This window comes from Choloepus didactylus, chromosome 1 (genome assembly GCF_015220235.1).
Source record: "Choloepus didactylus isolate mChoDid1 chromosome 1, mChoDid1.pri, whole genome shotgun sequence".
In the NCBI taxonomy this organism is placed as follows: Eukaryota; Metazoa; Chordata; class Mammalia; order Pilosa; family Megalonychidae; genus Choloepus; species Choloepus didactylus.
Window position 1 is genome coordinate 177143181 of NC_051307.1, and position 20253 is coordinate 177163433.

At 37.7% G+C, this 20253-nt stretch overlaps 1 protein-coding gene across 1 annotated transcript in view; it reads left to right on the plus strand.

The window, feature by feature from the left end:
- The window catches only part of RARB (retinoic acid receptor beta), a 783867-nt gene that overhangs the window by 305047 nt on the left and 458567 nt on the right, over window positions 1-20253 (plus strand). Inside the window, exon 3 of the mRNA XM_037845929.1 lies at window positions 19002-19466. Coding sequence (XP_037701857.1) covers window positions 19289-19466 — 178 coding nt within the window. The 5' untranslated portion in view covers window positions 19002-19288. The remainder of the gene's footprint in view (window positions 1-19001; window positions 19467-20253) is intronic.

Consider the following 20253-nt stretch of genomic DNA (forward strand, 5'->3'; position numbering starts at 1 on the left):
GTTTCACTTCCCCAAAAAGAAATCCTCGAACATCTTGTAATACTTTTCCTTTAAGAGCATTGTTTCTTTCTCTCCAGATGCCTTCATCTCTTTGATACATAAGGGTACACTAAGTTGAATCTATAAACAGAACCCACTAATTAAGAGTAATTGCATAGGAGATTGGTACAGACGATTCAGCATTATATGCGTGTTCTTCTCAGATCTCCATTAGCTGCTAATAAGATACTACAGATGTGCCAGTCTGTTTCCTGTTTCCGTCTATTGTACCTTTATTGTCATATATGGACCAATCGGATGGGTGGAACAATAAGTGGATGTCCTTTTGCTCCCTGAACATGTCTCAAAGGAATGTTTGTTATTAGATTGCTTTTTCTGTTTAGTTTCACATCAGTATGTTAATATAGAAAACATAACACTGAGAAAGTTTTTTTTTTTTGTTCCTTTTCTTTTTTTAACCTCTGCTATGGTAACCAGTTTATTGTTTAATTAAATCTTTTTGTATAGATTTTTTTTTAAAAGTACATAATGCAAGTATGCATGCACAGTGTGAGTGGAGTGACAGTATTCCTCCTGTTCTCTTGAAAAAGTTTCCATCTAAATGTTTTAAGTACTTCAAAATTCAGCATGAATATCATGTTGCTATATTTGACTGATTTACACTTGAGGCTTGGTAAAAAGCCTATGAATTATTCATTCCCAAGTGATTCTATAAGCCAGAACACCAGAAATCATATCCCCCATTGAAGTTTATAAAGTAAAATAGTTTAAATACTCTCTAGACATGTGTGGATGTCTGTAAAGTTAGTTTTCTCTCTCATTTTGAATAGCCGTGATTTAAACTCATTTACCTTTTTATCTTAAGATAGCTTAGCTAAAATCTTACCTTTTTTGCCCACTAAACCTGTTTAACATATTTTTAAGTTGCTACACATATTATTGTAACGTAGATGAATAATTAGTACCTTTTGTTGGTCTTAAGTCCAGAGATGTTTTGTTTTGTTACAAGGATGGAACAACCAGGGGAAAATAATCACTGACTTTGTCTTTTCCTGTTTATTTATATGGGAAATAAAAGGAGAAGTGAACTACAGTTTATTAGAAAGAGTTAAGCACTACACCTAGGGAAGAAATTAAAGATGTTGTTCCATGAAATTATATGTTTACACATAGGCACAAACACGCAATAATAACAGTCAGCCTGGTCCATTAAAACTATTAGTGGTATTTAAAGTCCTTGCAGAGTCCCTATGTTCTCGAGTCCACAAATGTGAGTCTTGGCAGCCTAATTCTTATGGGAGTATATTAATTTAAAATGCTACTTAGAGCAATAATGCTTTGACCTACATGCTCATCAGAATTCATAAACTAAACAAGGACAGATGAGGTCACCAGTAGGATGACACTTCACAAGAAAATCCAAAGCTTCTAAAAATACATGGGCTGCAGTGGTAGGTAGGAGCTGCCTCTATATGTTATTTCCAGTGAAACCACACAAGCCCTTTGAGAGAAGAGGAGGAGTGAAATTCCTTAGGGAAAAGTACAAAGGGAAGAATTTCAAATCTATTGATGATGTCATATATTATTACTTTCACCAAATTCTTTGTTGCTTGTTCAACATTCATAATCCAAACAGTCCAAGTAATAGAGATGGGTTGGGGGTGGGGGTTGAGGCTGGGGGCTGGAGATTACAGTAGAAGAGAGGTGTCCTGAATTCTGTCCTTCATCAGGAAACATGCAAATTGTACACACATACATGCACATGCAGAAGTGTTTTGTGCATATCATTCCTAGATGTTTAAGAAGTGATTTCCAAATCAGGATAGTCATCAAAATATCACTAGGATGTTATCTGTCTGCTGGAATGTGGCTCAAAATGTCATTCCCCACTGAAAACATGCAAAGATAATTTCTTCATTGTGTTATCAGTATAAAGTACCCTGACTCAAATCCATTTGTGTGACGTTTGCTGTTACCAAAGGACTGTTCAGAATCTGACAATTCAGTGGCATTGGAGTTGGCAAATCAGGCCTTGAGTTTTTGTGAACATTGGGTCAATATAGAACAGTAGTAAAACTATTTAGCTATAATTAAACAATGTGAATATTGTCTGATTTGTTTTAGTAAATACCTTGCTATTGTAGTGGTTAAGAATCTTCTATATTTCAAGACTTCGAAACATGTAAATAAATTGCCTGCATTGGTCCAGACACTAGCCTAGGCACCTTGGATACAGCCGTGCATGTGCCAACAAGGATCTCTGTCCCCATGGAGCTTTGGGTCTGGTGCATGACCCAGCAAACTCCAGTGTTCATGTCTGCTCAAAATATTTTTATTGTGTTCTGAAACGTATAGACCTTTTAGGGGGTGGAGGAAAGGAGTAGTCTTAATGGAAATCAAAATACGTACTAATGTTAAATTTGAAATTACCCTTAGTAGAAGCAACATGTGAAATCTGAGCTGTTTCCCTCATTTTGCTCCTGGTAATTCACTGTAGAGGATTTGTCCTAAAGGAAAGCTCAAAATGTAGCTATTTGTTAAATTGTTTTTTGAGGAGGAAGCTATGTTCATGAGAGACAAAGAGTAATTCAGGTATTAGAGTAATTTAGGGAGAAAAAAAAACCCAACAGTCTACCTGGGATAAAAGTCATGATTTTGCCTGGATGATCCCAGGTTGTTTGTCTGCCTAATCTTAACTATAATGACTTTTCCAGAGCCAGGAAAAGGATAAGGCAAGAGAGATACTCACCTCAGGCCAAAAATTTAAGGGGGAGCCAAAAAGCTCTGTAATCAAGATACTACTGAAATGCCAAATTATTAAATATCAAAATGAATACCCAAAATTCCATAATGAATAGTATCAAAATTTTAAATAAGGACAAGATCAGTATTGTCACCCTCTGTTCTTTTTTACTTTAACTCAGAGTCATCTTTCTCTAAACTTCCAAAGCATTCCTCATCTCCCAACAGGTTTCATTATGGGTTCTGGTCGTTTGCATCCATCTCCTTTGAACCACATGGACAGTGTTTTGCTGTTAGTTAGGGACAAGGCCTTGCCCATTTTGATATTCTTGATTTTGCTTAACATTGGTGTGTTGTACATAGCAGCTGTTCAATAAGTGCTTATTAAATAAAACAGGCAAATTAAAGCTCAGAACCTGTTGACATTTACTGAGATGTCTGAAGGCCATTGTCTCTAAAGAGGTATGTTAAAGACTTCAGAGAATTCATGCATTCGAAACTTTACCTCTGACTGCTTTTCATTTTTAGTACAGCCATTCTAAATTACTCTGTTCTATGATCATGATGATTTTTAAGGAACCAGCTATGTTTCAGATGTACAATTAGAGATACCTTTTTTTTTTCTTTTTCTATAGGATTTTGACATGTTTTAACATCAACTTGTACTAATAATCACCTCTATTAATATACTTCACAGGCACTTCAAGGTAACTCATCCAAAACTGTGTTCTTCCTTCCTTGAAATCCGTTGCTTTTTTTTACTATTCCCTATCTTGATGAAGGGTACCATCATCTTTGTAATTTCTAAAACCAGAATTTCATGAGTGAGCCTTGATTCCTTTGCATGGGAATCCAACCTAGGCCTTTTTCTGTCTCTGCTATCTCAATAATATCCTTTGGATTCATCATAACCATGGAGCACTCTCAGGTCTCTGTGCTGGACCACTGCAATATTCTGTCTGGTTGCCCAATCTGTAACCAGAAGTCTTTGTCACCTTCCATTGCATCACTCTCTACAAGCTGCCAAAGTGGCCTTTGTAAAATGCAATCTGATAGTGCCACTCCCCTACTTCAAACATGCCACTAGCTTACCAGTTATTTTCTTTAGGAGAAAAGACCAGTCTCCATAACAAGGCATGCAAAGTCCTTCTTCATCTAGTTCATTCCTCTTACTACTCCCTAGCTGATCCCCTGCATTTTCTCTGTTCCGTATAGAAGACCCTCCCTGCAACTCAGATATCACCCTTCTCCCACTGGCCCTTTATTGACTTTTCATGCTTTTTTAGTACCAGGTACTGCCTTCATCTGAGCATGGAGTAAAGTCTAATGTAATGGGTTGCCTTTACCCTACTAGGCTGTGAGCTATTGGGGTCGGGGGAAGGAGCTGTGATTTTGTCCTTTATTTTTGTATCCTCAACATTCAACATAAGACCTAATGTGTAGTAGTCATTCAGTATACTTGTTGAGTGAATGAAACTTGCCCAACTCATTCAGTCACTTGTTAAATTATATTATTCTGTCATCCATCCTCCAACCTATACATTCCCATTGCCAACCTCTAGGTTTCTATCACTCAGTTTTCTCTATATGTCTTATATTCTATCTAAACTTGACTCTTCCTACTTCCCAAATATATCTGTCCTCCTTTGTCTCTGCCTGCTGAAGTCCTTCATCTATCTTTCAGTATTCATCATCTATGCTCTGTTCCTACAAATGCAAGTGAGACTTTCCTTCTTTGAACATTTCTCTCTCATCCCATACCAAAGTGCATACAGTTTATTTGCACTACATAATGCCATAATTTGTGTAATTGTTACCAGTTTGTGGGCAGAGGTTGTTCCACCTTCACTCTGTTCCCCTAAGATCTAACTCCGTGCTTTGGTCATAGAAGGGGCTCAGAATTCAATTGGAAATGAACAGAATTGAATAAGCTATCCATTTATGAAATAATTTGCTTTAGAGTTGTTAGAATTAAATGTCTGCTCCAGTAGCAATATTATTCTAGCTCACTAATATCATTTGATCCACTGTAGAGCTGGTTAATTAAGTAGGTGGATTAAAAATATAATCTGCTGGGGGAAGCATGTTTTGGCTGAGACCCTACACTTGGGGGGAAAAAAAAAAAGATGTTATGATCACTCAACTATAATTCCTCCTGCTTTCCACCCGATATAGCAATAGGCCTCTTTCCACATGACTGTTGATGGTTGGTTTAGGAATACAGGGCCATATACTTGTGTGCCAGATGTGCTCTGGCCTGTGTGCTACCCCAGCCCATCTGCAAAGCATACCCCATGCTGCTTCCTTTCTTTAGGAAAGGGGCATTGGTCCCCAGCCTTCTTACAACATGATAGGTTCCCTGGTGCTTGCCTGTTTTCCTTAACTTAAAACCCCCTTCATTGAATTTCAATGTCTTGGATGACCTTTGTTAACACAGGAGGTCTTATTCCATTTGCTTTTGTGTGTTTGATTTTTGCCCGGTGCTTTTTTGACCTGTATCACTGCTTGGAAATGTGCTATTTGGTTTTCTGTAGCCAAACCAGCCACATCAGCATCAATAGTAGTTAATAGCTGATCAAATCCTCAGAATTTCCGTGCGGTGCCTGAAGAGTGTCATCTGATATTGAAAGTAGCTTTTGCAGGAATGAATGGGATTCCATAACGAATGGGTCTGCATTGATGGGCACTGGGGACAGGATAGCTTTGTAATCTTCTTTGTTTCTGTGAGAATGCCTACGCGACTGAATCCAGCCTATTTCTATGCCAATGTGCTAATAGTTGTGGAATCTCATTCATCTCAATGAAGGCCAGTTAGCTCTGGAATCCCATCTGTTTCAGTGGATGCAGTAAAATGTCTTGGAAATGTGACCATTCATTCACATCACCATTGAGAGCTTTCTTGCTATTAATTTCCCTTCACTTTAAGCACCTCCAATCACACAATCTCTTGCAGCAATTACAAAACAAATGGTGTTTGGGATTTTCATTTTTTTATTTCATTTTTATTTTTTCAGTGCTTGTCTATAAAGAGTCAACTAAGCAGTTGTATTAAAAAATATATGTATATGCACAGAGTCCCATGGAGATGCTTTCACCCCTACAACAGATTCAAAAAATGCCTCAGCCAGATTTTTTGAGTTTCTCTTAGGATAAGATGCCCAAGGCATGTTTTGGCCCAGAGGAATTTTTAGCTGAATTTTTTTTCCTCCTGAAAAATAGAGTTTAAGCAACAGAGAAACAGACTGAGTCTTAACTATAACAGGGCAAAGGGCTGCTGTCTCTTGCAGATTGCTGGAATGACACAATAGTTAAGAATGTGGCAGACCTTCCTGGCGCTGAACTGTTAGGGCCAGGTCTGACTAGAGATTGTAGCAGGCACTTGTAAAACTGCCATCAGTGGGAAATAAAGACCATTTTCATCTGTGTGTCATTTCCTTAAGAAATTTCCTAAATAAATATTTAAGTCTAGAAATTTTACTTTTAAAAAAGAATATTCATGTATACATGTATGCATTTAAGCATACGTCTGATTTATTAAAAATTAGTGTTTTGTTCTGTTTCCCGCTAGGTGAGAGCATGAATTGGCTTAATCAAACATGCTTAAAGTATGAGCCATTTTCATGGACTCAACAATATTAATAATAACTAATACTTTAAGTCTTAACTAGCACTTACATAGCATTTCCTAGATGCCAGGCACAAATCGAAGAACTTTGTATATATTAACATTTAATTCTCATCACAAACTTGTGTACTATGTACTATCACCCCCATTTTATAAAACAGAATGAATTATATGAATTGTATGAATTATATGAATTAAGACTTCATTCTTGGCCTCTAACAGTAGCTTTATTGTAATTGCTTGTTACCGAGAATAAAATCTACCTCTATTTGCAAGATGTGACTTCAGAAAGCAATGTGACTAAAACTTTCATTCAGACACATCAGTACAGATACAGCAGACTATTGTTTATCCAGAATGTCTGTAAGTTGACACATTCTGTATTCTGATGACTTTTCTAAAATTTGGATATCTTGCCTTTAGAAGAATGTAACAACTGATAAATGGCATTTTACCCCATAAAATTATATTTACACAACTAAAACTAAATACTTTAGGCATGATTTCCTGCCCAAACACAGAAACTGAGAAACCTTACCAGCCAAACTGTCATGATAATGCTTCTACATTTCTTCACAAATTTCCAGTCTCTTATCTTTATCCTGGGAACTGGGCTACCATAATTTCATCTGGAAGATCATGCCATCACCTTAACACTACCAGCAAACCCAAATCATGCTTCAGTTATTAAAATGATGTGATTATTAAAATGGTATTAATTCCATGGCTTGAATTCTCACTACATTACAATCCCTTATAAACAAACTCTCCTAAGCATTCAAATAAGTGCTGTTGGTTTCAAAGATGAACCCTGGAGAAGCCTAGACTTATTTCAATGGTGTTAGGAATGATCAAACTATCTTTAACATTCCTCTTCTTTTTAATTGCCTTGTAGCAAACATTAGTTTATTTGGGAAGATGGAAACTGTTCATCCTTGGGGACAGATTTGCTTTAAAAAAATTGTAGAAGAAAGTCCTGTCAATTGAGACCAGGGAGATTGAAGTGCAAATATAAAGTCATGAAGTGATTATTTTTTGTATGTATTACATACAATTGAATATATTGAATTTATTAGTCAATCTAATTATAATAACAACAACAAAAAAAAACCCAGATCACAGTGGGTTAACACAATAGAGGTTTATTTCTCACTAATGTCATCATCCATTGCAGGTCAGTAGAGAGGTCTGCTCCACACAGCCATTCCGGGACCCAGCCTCCTTCCATGTAATGGTTCTGCTGTCTCCTAGGTCCTCAGAGTTCTGTACTGGACCCTTTGCATCTAGTCAGAAATCGAGGGAAGAAAGATAGCGTGGAGGATTCAACAGAGGGGTTTAGGGAGCCAGGCCCCGAGATGGTACACATCACCTCCACCCACAGTCCACTGGCCAGAATTCAGTCTTATGGTCCCTCCTAATTGCAGGGGACGTTGGGCAATATTGTTTGGCTGTGTGAAAGGAAGAAAAGGAAATGGGATTTGGGGAGAACATAGTAATGCCGCTGCTGCAATACCTCTAGTAATTCTCCCAAAATTTATTCCCGGAGTGTCTTGAGTAGTAGCAACCTAGGAATGTGTTGTTGAGCCACTTACTATGACTGCCTTGAGAGAGATGCCATTTGGAAATACATTCTTGCCGATTTCTTATATTGGTTTTATGTTCTATCCGCATTGTATATGTAGTTCCTTTCAGATGAGGTAAGCAAAGCAGTTCCTAGATTTGTCTCCTTTGATCTGCCAGTCATCCTTTAGGGATCTTTCTCAAAATCAGCTGAAAAGCAGAGAAGGGATCCATCCATCGAGGGATTGCAGACCATACAACAAAAATGGCAACCTTGGGGAGAAGACAGCATTGAGCTGACTTCAAAAGAAAACAAACCATTCTCTAATCTAGAGGACCAATTCTAATGTGCCAGTGAGGTTAAACTTTTAATTTTTCTTCTAGGTACTTTCGTTTTCTGTTTGGGTTTTGTTTCCCCCAAAGAAAATAAGAGGAGATATTTTAGATACATCTTTATTTGGGAGAAAGGGGTCACCCTTTCTTGTTCCTATCCCCAAGTCTCTTGAGAACCAAAAATAGACTAATTAAGACAGTAAGGAAATTCTTAAGTACAAAAAATTTGAAAAGTCACTCAAATTTGCTATTTTTTTTTTCAGACTTTCTATAAACACGTACTGCGTGCATGGACCCTCTTCGTCTTTCAAGTGCCTCTATCTCCTAATTATTTCAGATTAAAAAGCTCTATCATATAGATTTAGACTCTGGCAGTTTTCAAGAAGACTCTTGAGGCTGCAGATAAATAAATGACCGTGCATTATTTCCACCTGACTTAGGAGAAATGCAAAAAGCACTTTGTGAGGAATGTTTGTACATTCCCAATGAAGTTATCGTACTCATACCTCTCCTCTTGACTTTTCTTTGACTCCTTTCCTCTTCTTAAGCTCACAACTTCTGTAGAATTGACATTATTTGGCTTCATGTCTGTCTCAGGTTTGTAGGAAATTTTACTAGCCAGTAATGAGTGTCTCCCAGTTGTCCCACCTACCAGCAATGCACATCCCCACCCCCCTCAGCAAGAGGAAAAAAAAAATTCCGTTTGTGCAAAATAGGCTGCTCACTCCAGAGTAAACAAGATGTCAGTGTTTGTAGTTTGTGTGCTCAACTACGTCCTTGAAGGCTCAGAGTGGGCTTGTATATTAGTGTTCCATTGCTGTTGTAACAAATTGCCACAAATTTAGGGCTTAAAGTAACACCACTTTATCCTCTTATAGATCTAGAGGACAGAGTCTGAATCACTTTCAGTAGGCTAAAATCAAGGTGTTGGCAGGGCTAGTTTCTTCTAGGCTATGGGGGAGAATCTGTTTCCTGGCCTTTTCCAGCTTCTAATGGTCTCTGTATTCCTTGGTTTGAAGTCCTGTCCTTCATTTTCAAAGTGTATCACTCTAATTTCAGCTTCTGTTATCACAGTGCCTCTTCTGTAGTCAAACCTCCCTCTTATAAAGACTCTTGTAATTACATTTAGGACCCTCCAGGATAATCTCCCCATTTTAAGATTGTAACTTAATCACATTTACAGAGTCATTTCTGCCATCTAAGATAACATTCACAGGTTCTAGGAATTAGGACTTGGACAACTTTGGGGAAACTTATCACAGCTGGCTCAGGACACCTGTTCAACTGAGGCTGAGTTTCAAATCCTACTCACATTAGTGTAGGACAAAACCAACGTGACTTCGGCTTCTCCAGATTGTCATTTTTTTCTCCATTGGCTCACAGATTTACAACTCTCATCATTTGAATTTGGTCTTCCATCCTTTTGTTTTCTCGTCTTTCCTAGTATATATCCTTTTGTGTAGTTCTTTCCAGAGCTAGTTTTGTGTGTTTACATACCAAGGTTACTTACTTTTTCAAAATATTGAATATGTTTTAGGTAGCAAATGCAAGTTTTACCAACAAAATATGTTCCTGGGAAAATAGAAATAACTAAGAGCATTAATAATACTGAATTTTAGATAATTTAGAAGAGGCAAGGAGGGAAAGAAGAACAGCCCCTGAAGATAAGTGGGAAATAGGAGTGCAGGGGGCCTGTAAATGGTAAAAACCCAGACCTGTTCCTGGCAGAGCCCTTGGGAGGTGCCCTTCCATCAGAAAATAGCAGCATGGTACCCTTGGGGAAGTTAGATTCTGTGCCCAGGGCACAGAGGCAAAAACAGCCGACTTCTAGGCCAATCTGGGCTTAGACTGTGGCATAGAAAAGCAGAACGTGTGTGGACAAAAGCCTGGAGAGCCCACCACCAATGGCTTATTTTTGGTGCCTATTTGTTTTTAATTATTATATATAATTCACATGGCATGAAACTCATACTTTAAAGTGTACACTTTAGTGGCTTTTAGTATATTCACAGAGTTGTGCCACCATCACCACTCTCTAATTCCAGAACATTTCCATCACCCTAAAAAGAATCCCCATACCCATTAGCAGTCAACACCATGCCATCACCCCCAGCCCCTGCCAACCTGCATTTCATATAAGTGGGATCATATAATATGTGGCCTTTTGTATCTGGCTTCTTTCACTTGGCATAATATTTTCAAAGTTCATCCATGTTGTATCAGGTATCGGTACTTCATTCCTTTCTATGGCTGAATAATATTCCAGTGCATGAATACATCACATTGTGTTTATCCATTCAGTTAATGGACATTTGGGTTGTTTCCATGTTTTGCTATTATAAATGATTATACTATCAATATTTGAGTACAAGTTTTTGTCTGGACATTTGTTTTCCATTCTCTTGGATATATTCCTAGGAGTGGAATTGCTAAGTCAAATAGTCTAACTCTATGTTTAGCCTTCTGAGGAACTGCCAGACTGTTTTCCAAAGCAGTGTACCATTTTACATTCCCACCAGCAATGTATGAGCGTTTCAGTTTTTCTACATTCCTGTCAGCCCTTGTGATTCTTTTTAAATTATAGCCCGCCTCAGTGTTTTGCACTGTTTAACACCACAGATCCTTGGCATGATCCTTAAGGGGTGAGAAGCACCAGTAACAGTAGACTGAATTTACATTATCTGGCAGAATAGGGATTTAGCATCCAATCTAAATTTGATTTAAAGAAAATAAATAAATGAGGCATTTGTTCCACACCTAAAAAAAAAAGCATTTCTTTATTTGGTCTTCCCTTCCCTCTGTAGTATCATAATTCTGAAACTTTCCAGCCTTTTTTCACATAATGGTATATGCAGAAAATAATAGTTGCACGGTCCATGGTGATAACCAAAGGACTCTGCTTAGGGATGGAAATATTGAGTCAGGGACCCTGTCCCACAACCTCCATCTTCAGGCCCTACCCAGCCACTAGAGTGTGAGGGAATAAAATTCACAGGTATACATTTAACCTACCTAAGGCATGCCAACTGGAAAGTTCTATTCTAGTAATTATAGCTATGATAATTCTTTTGACCTCTGGAATTCAAGGAAGTGGGGAATGAAAAGAACATGGGACAGAAGAAGACTGAGATACTAACAATAAGAGTTGTTCTCAAGAGAGCTAACAATGTGATACACAGTGTCCAAAATAGGCACTGATCCCTCTCTAGGAGGCCCTAGTATGATAGAGGGAGTGTGGGCCACTACAGGAGATTACAGGCAGAGGTGGCCGTTACAGGTAGATCAGGGTCATGTAGTGATAGCTCTAAATTGCCTGTCCAGATTAACATTGGCACTCAGTTGGCACATGGCAGCATGGGGGATAAGGTCCAGCTGTTGAGAGGGCATCCAGGAAGAACTATTTGGAGTATCCTTACCTCAGCCAAAAGGTGGGAGAGTTTTTCATATGACAGAGTTCCCATCTGAACTTGGAAACTAATAGGAATAAGGGTATCCACATCTCACCCATAGCACATTGGATTCTATGCAGCAAGAATAATTCTAGACCTCACCTGCCATCACAAGAAGTTTCAAAAATGTCCTTAACCTGGTCCAGGTAGGTGGGGAGATCAACATTAGTGCCAGGACCTGAGTAGATCTGAGTGAACATGGGTAACCTATGTGTGCAGCATCCAGCCCTTCTGTAGTAGCGCCAACAGTCCCAATTCCTCATTAAGTGGAAGCCAAGTGTTCCCGTTTGCTAAAGCTGCTGAAATGCAATATACCAGAAATGGATTGGCTTTTATAAAGGGGATTGATTAGATTATAAAATTACAGTTCTAAGGCCATAAAAATGTCCAAACTAAGGCATCAACAAGAGGATACCTTCACTGAAGAAAGGCCAATGGTGTCCGAAACACTTCTGTCAGCTGGGAAGTCATGTGGCTGGCATCTGCTGGTTCTTTGCTCCTGTTTTCATACTTTCCATATTAAATCATAAACTGCAAGGGTCAAGGGACTGCAAATGTCTCTTTCTTTAGCTCTTTTCTAGTACTGTAACATTCATAAATGGACACTTACACATTCCATTTGATACCAGTACATTAGGCTTAATTTCAGCATGCAAGCTGACATTCCATCGGTGGTCTATAACTTTACACAATCGACTGAAGACTGGTCACTTTACCCTTCTAAAGGGGACAGTTGAGTCTTGTAAGGTTCTTCTGGGATTTAAGACCTAGAGGTAAAATTTTGGTATTTGTTATAAAACAGAAAGAAGTAAGGGAAAAATATGAACCAGTTTGAACCATTGAAAACTCAGGCTTCACAAAACCTGGAATGCTTTTCTTCACACTAAAGCCCGGCTTAGAAGTTCAGTTGGAGCTATTGTGACTCATTTTCTCTTGATTTCTATCAGTGACCTTGGTTTTATGTTCCACTCTGTCTTGTGCCTCTTGCCTCTTGTTCATTTGTGATTTACCTTGCCTCAAAGCTTCTACAAAATTACATCTTTGTGTATCCTTCCATCTCTATGCCAGTCTTCTATTTGTCTTCCTTGGTGTGTTGGACATTCAAAATCAAGGCTCTAATAGAATAGGTAGGTCACCATCTAATATAGAGACTGCCGTTAGGCAGAGTTCTTCCTCAAGGCCATCTCATAGGCCACTGACCAGCCTGTAGATGACTGACTTTGCCTAGAGAACCAAACTGTAGTCCATTCATTCTGGTTAGCTTGGGTGGATTTCATGGTACAAAGCATGAAACCTTTACACAAGGAGTTACCTGCTACCACTTTTCTCAAAAATGAGCAATGGTATCAGAAGACATTTGGTCCAATATATTCTCTATATGTTATGTTTTGGAACTATATAAAAAGAACTTAGGTGAAAACTGATCTTCAGAGGTCAGTGAAATGCTAGCATATGTAATGACTTTGAGTTGTGTTGACTCCCTGAAAATCCATATTTTACCTTACTGCTCTTATAGTTTATGAAACTAAAATCTTAGAGCTAATGTATGTATATTTCCACCTGTTATTTTCTGAAAGACATATTTTCATTTTGTGTTTCTTTAACAGATGGAATCTTATAAAAATGGCCTAAAAAAGAATATAGGGACACTTACGTATACCCTTTTAAAATTAAGAATTAAAATGTCAAATGATCTCCTCTTCATGCATAGGAAACAAATCAGATTTCACCCTCCACTCAGCAATCTAAGAGACTCCTTTGACTGTATTATCCCTTCTAAATTACTCTTCTATCTCCTTCATTTCCAAATTAAAGGGAGGAAAAAAAATCACTTTTTAGCCAAATTTAAGTCTCTTATTGTGGCTTACCCTCGGTTTAACTTGAACATAATTATGTCAGCAATATTTATGATGAAGATGCTGAATTATAGGAAAGGCTGCAAAACTACCAGCACGCAAAACTGACTTCCAGATAGCCATGTTTCTTTTCTGTCAAGAACAGCAGCAAAAGCAACTGATTTGTGCTGAGCCTGGCATTTTTTTCTGAAAACAGGTATTTGGCTGAATGCATTTGAGAATTTTTAAGTGGCACTTTCTGGAGCCAATGCCTTAAATAGGTAGGCTTGAGCTAAAATACATTGGAAAAGGAGGCAGTAGGCAGGTAGTGTCTATTGAAACAAAGATTTCCCCACAACAAATCCTAAATCAGCCAAGGAAATACAGGAGGATTTTTTTTTGTGCTCCATCACAACACATTTTAAAAGTCTGTCTTGTTCACTTTGGCCTGTTTTTTATGTTAGATATATCAGCCATGGTGCCATTAAATTGCAGTATGAGGAAATGAATACAGCATTTTCTCCAACATTCTTGACCGTTTTGTTGCTTGAATTATATTCAAAGGTAGCACAGTGTAAAATTAACACTTCTCTCCGCATTGAAGTGTTTGGCTCCCATGCCTTAAGGCAGACTCTTTTCTAACATGAGTCCTCTACATCAGAGTCTTCAAGAAAGTACATAGCAAATCATCAATGCATTAAATAGCTGTTCTAATTATCCAGCATACCTGCAGTGCATGGCTAAGGCAGGTCAAATACCATTTTTATTTAACTTATTTATTTGTAGAAAGTTTTTGGTAGAATCCCATGGCTTGTCCATGATAGCAGTCAAATCTCATTTTTTGTTCAATTCCAGATTGGGGCCATTACTGTGTGTCTCTTGCCACTGGGGGATAACAATTTAGACATTGATTGAATTAGCCTTATCTCACCTGGGATCTTCATTGAAACCTTTCCTTGTAGTTAATCTTTAATTTCCATTTCATAGAAGAAATTTAGAGCTGGGATCTTGATTGAAACATTTCCTTGTAGTTAATCTTTAATTTCCATTTCATAGAAGAAATTCAGAGCTGAAAAGAAATTTAGAGCTAAATCAGTCTAGATTTCTCAAAATTATTTTATCACAGATCACTTTTTAAATTTAATGAACGTCCAGTGAAATATGATGGATTAAAGACATGCATTTTTCCCTTTTCCCTCCCAAATACTAAGTTAAAAAAAAAAAAAAGAATTTCACACAAAGGATCAGAAATCAAATATTGGACCTCTCCAAAGTGATGTATGAAACTTGAAAAAAATGATGCACCATTTTGAAACTTCTGAGAAAAAAATATTTTCAATCAACAATTTTATACCTAGCCAAACTATCAAACAAGTATGGGGGTAGCATAAAAATCTTTTAACAGACGCAAAGTTACAAAAATTTTACTTCCCATGTAACATTTCTCAGAAAGCTATGAAAAGGCCAAAAAAAATGAGAAAATAAATCGAGAAAAGAAAAAGACATGAGATCCATAAAATAGGGTTCTAAAACAGAGAAAGGTGATAATAGAAAGCCCCAGTTTGAAATCTATGCAAGAAGCTAGGAAAGCAGCCAATCAGCCCTGAAGCAGGAGAGATATCTTCAAGTCAATAGTGGAACTTATATGACATGTCTGACCAATGGACAGGAGATTTACAGCTCTGCCAGAGAGTTTGGAAAAGAAATATTCATAGTTGCAAAGAAAACTAATTGTATTATGTAAACAAAGCAATTATGAACTCCAGGAAAGAAAACCAAAACTTTAACAAGAAAGAGCCATGAACAGTCTATTATATGGCTCAGCTATAGCAATATTTATCTAGTCATAGCAATGTAAACACAGATTTCCATTTTTTAAGTTGTGGTGAAGTTATGTTAATATTAAGAGAAGAAAGATAGTCTTGTATATGTGGGCAATAGCCTAAGAGAGCTAACTCATTTACAGTCAAAACCAATAAAAATAATAAAGAAAATTCTACAAAATTATGAAAAATAGTTTTTTAAAAACTATTGGTATTTTTAAATAGTATTGTTATATTATAATTTTAAAAACTATTTAAAATAGTTTTTAAGTACTATATAGAAATAGAGATATAAATAACAGGAAAAAAAAAACAAGCAGTTAAAATAGTTTTAAGTAATTTCCTCTAGGTAGTGAGGCTTAGGAATGAGGAAGGGTGGAGCAAGAGATTGCTGTTTTTCTGTGTTAATGTAGTGCAGGGGTCAACAAACCATGACTTGTTGGCAAATTTGGCGGGCTGTTTATTGTTCCATTGGAAAACAGCCATGCCCATTCATTTATGCATTATCTATGACTGTTTTTGTACCATGAGCCATTGCTACAAGAGTTGAGTAGTTGCTACAGAAACTGTGTGGCCCACAATCTAAAATATTCATTTTTTGGAACTTTACAGAAAAAGCTTGCCAACCTCATGTCAAGATCAGTGGTTCTCAAACTGTAGCATGCATCAGAATCCCCTGGAAGGCCTGTTCATTTCTGATTCAGTAGGAAGGTCTGGAATGGGGCCTGACATTTGCTTTTCAAGCAAGTTTTCAGGTGATGCTAATGCTGCTGGTCTGGTGAGAACCACCGATCTAGAGAAAGTATTTGACTTTTTCTAAAATACGTCTTTTGAATATTCAGAAGTATAAGCTTGGGAGAACATGTGCAAATTTGGGCTGCAAAAAGTACCACAAGAACCATATTGGTGAATTAAATGTGACAAGAAATTATTAAAATTTTATTTTTAACTTTATAACAGAAAAAGAGGAATAAAAAAGTTATTAATAATTTATTAATAATAAAATATCACAGATGTAGTCATAAAAGTTAAGATTTATTAAGATCATTGAGAACCCTGCCACTCAATGGGCATATTATCATCCCATGGTTAGTGAATAGATTTATCGTGCTACTTGCTATCATTCTCCACTGTGGCATCCTATTTAACAAAGGCAGAATATTGTGTAATGACATCAACCATGCATGTGGTTATTTTGTCCTTTCTTCTAAAATATTTTCAGCGTTTTTTTCTTTGCCAAGGAACATTTAGTATCTTCTTGTAAAACACTACTTTTCCGGACAACAGTTTTGGAAACTCGGCCCTTTTTACAGATGATGAAACTGTACCCAAGGACTCTCATGGGTAGAAAGCTGTAGAACCAAGACCTCCTGACCCAGTCCCCACTTCCTTCTCCTCTTTCCATCCCAGCTCCTGTTTTCTTTGCCTCCAGTGGTGAAAGATCCAACCCCAGTGAACTCAAACTCAAATTAGGCATGAAGAAAAAAAGAACGCTATTACCAGTGATCATATTTTTTTCTAAAATCCTGAAACAAAGGAAATTCTTTGCTTCCAGGAATAGCTCTAATCAGTCACATATGTGGACATAGACCCAGTTACTGTTCAGACAGTTTTCCACCAACACAACAGGATTTTCCCTGACACGTTGACTTTTTTTTCCTTTTAGCTATTATCAGTGTAAGTAGTTTTGTTTGTTTGTTTGTTTGTTTGTTTTAAAGATCCCAGGCATGATACCAGAGTTTTCAACAAGGCTGGCAAGATGCTGAAAATCTGCAGTGTTTGAAAGCAAAAAGGAAAGAAGGATTATTGAGGGTAGAAATGGTCCTAGTTGGTAAAAGCAAACAAACAGCCTTAAAAATCCAAGAATTGTGCCCTGCGGGGGTGGATTTACTGAACTGTCAGCTCCACCAGTTAATGAGGTAGTTTGTCTAATGGAGATAGGAAGGACCATTTATAACAATGCTGGGCTTTGTGTGTGATTTAACAATCAAATTGAGTGGAAATGCAGCAAATACTAAATGGCATTGTTTATTTTCTAATTAATTTGCTGTAAGCTACAAAAATAAAAGTATTAAATACATTCGATGGCCTGTGATTTTTAGAAGAGAAAGCACTGAAAGCATTTACCTCTGTGATAAAATGAATGCATGGTCTGTTTACTGTCTTTTAATCAAGAAAACATATTGTGATCTGAAAGTTTGAAAGGAGTGTTGATATTTTTGGTGGGTCATCATTTTTGGAGTTAGTGTGTTATATAAGCCAAGCCGGGAATGAATGTAGTCTCCTTTGAAAAGTTCACCAGAGTTCTAGGGAAACTGGGACCATATGGACTCACTGTTGACAATGTTCATTTTTAATATTAATAGGCTGGGAACCCAGGGCCCTGAGTGAGGACAGATGCTCAGATCACAACTGCTCATGGAGTTTTTTCTCTGGAACGTACAGCTAGGACATCACAGGCACTCAATATATAAGCATAGCAGGGTGGAGGGGGAAAGAACGAGAGTGCTGGCACCAGCCAAACCTGGGTTCGAATCCTAGCTTAGCCACAGGCTGACTGTGACATGAGGGCAAGTCGTTTAAACTCACCTGTAAAATAAAGATGATAATAACTACCTCATAGGACTATTGTAAGGGCTAGAGCTGGTGTTTACATGAAGAGCCTGACACATGGTAAGCAATAAATGCAAAGCATTATTGATTAGTACATTTTAGGGTTTGTAATAACCAAACAGGTTCATTTCAAAAACTGAGAAATCAATAAGCCTTATTGGATCTTTGTTCTCAACTTTGCCCAGATTCCACCTTTTCTCCTTTACTTCCATGACATAAGTTTTGGTCTGAGTTCTCTTTCCTAATACCGTGATATGGTCTCCCCTTAGTAGAAAAGTATGTACCATGGCAATGAAGAATTCATATAAAATATTCCACTAACCTTTGATAGCTCTGACTCTGACTTACCTTTCATTAGGTTATATTTTTTTCCTACAGTTATATTTATATTACTGAGTATGTCATTCCAAATGGCTGCAGTAAAATTCTAAGTTGTTTGTAAAAAAACACGTAAAATTTTGGAAGCACATAGGTTAAGACACCATCGAACAACTGATTTCTCTAAAGAAAGCAAGAAACAAATTTTTCATCTATCCTCCCTTCCTTCCTTTCATTCAGCAAATAATTGATTTAGCATTGAATGCCTATCGGGTACCAATAGAAACTTGAAACATAGCTGTTAACAAAACAGAAAAATTCTGCTATCATTGTAGTTACCTTCTAATGGGGGAAACAGAAGAAAACAAACACTCCCATAAATAATGTATCCAGTGGTTCAAGTGTCATGGAGAAAAAATTAAGCAGGGCAAGTAATATAGGGAGTGACAGTGGGAGTGAGGGGTTTTGCTATTTAATATAGGATAGTCAGGGCAATTTTGAAATTATGTAGAAGTTTTCATTCTATATTAGAATGTGAGAATTTAAGATAATCAAGTTTTTTTGAGGTAAAGAGTAGAGAGAACAAACTGGAAATTAGTAGATCTGGATTGATATTAGAGATTTTTTTGCATAATAACTAGATAAAATGGAAAATATTATTGACATGCAATATATATATCTCTTTTTGTTGTTGTTCTTACAGGATTAGCCTCTCTGGAATTTGACAGCGATAGCATCTCCCCAGCCTTAAATTGAGAAGCTAAACAAAAAAAGTCATCCTTCCTGTAATCAGCAAATCAGCATCGAAAAATGGGGGATAGAGAAGCCAGCCTGGGAAGAAGCCAGACCGTGTGTGAATAGTCTTGCCTCTGGCCCAGCAGGCAGTGCAGCCTCAACTTCTGCCCTGCATTTACCTCCCCTATGTTGGATCGCAGCCTGGAGTAATGCCTGCCTGCCCCAGAGCAACTTTTCTTCTGTGAGACCTGAAACATGACCACCAGTAGCCATGCATGTCCCGTCCCCACAGTGAATGGACACATGACTCATTATCCGGCGGCACCCTACCCGCTACTCTTCCCACCTGTCATCGGAGGACTTTCCCTGCCTCCCCTCCACGGCCTTCATGGCCACCCTCCCCTGAGTGGGTGCAGCACCCCATCACCCGCAAGTAAGTGCCACTGGAACTGGCTCTCTTTTTCTCTTGGTTGATGCACTTAATGGACTGGGAAAAAAAGATGGATGGTGTCCAGGGTGGGTTCTCAATTTGTTGGGAAGTTGGATTCTTTTTTCTAGACACTTACCTTTAGTTCTGTGGGCTAAAGTACAAGTTGAAACCAGGTAAATGGTGAAATTTTAGACAGTGGGTCATTTAAAGCCACTTTGATATTTTGTGCTGTTTCATAAAATGCAGATACAGAAAGAGATCAGCAGATGTGGCCAATATACCTCAAGGAATTGGCCAGTTGATAAATAATATGAGCAGTCGATCAGGAGACCATGCCATAAGAATTACCAGTTATAATCCTGGAGTTAAAATCAATTTTGGTTTTGGGGTCTCCTTTACATCTTTTACTCATTTCCTATGTAAAGGAGCTATCTGCAATTGTTCTCAACTTTCCAGAGTCCTTTGCTACAAATTCATATCACATCTGGTCTTTATTTTTTCGTGTTTTTGACCACTTTTGACTGTGTGCTAAGCTGCTTCTTCCTCAGATTTTCCCTAAAATGCTAGGTATAAAGTAGTATAAAAGAAAAGAAGCCAATGTTAGTAGTTCTTCAAGACTCATGTGACTTACTCTCTGAAAGTATCCATATCATGGGATAAAAGTTCTATGGTAGCCAGTGATCAATTCCATCTTATAGAAACAATTTCCGATTAGGCAACTGGAGGTGAAAAGGCATATTGTGAATGCATTCACAGCATTTCCTCCAAATTCTTCCTGGCTCATGGCTCA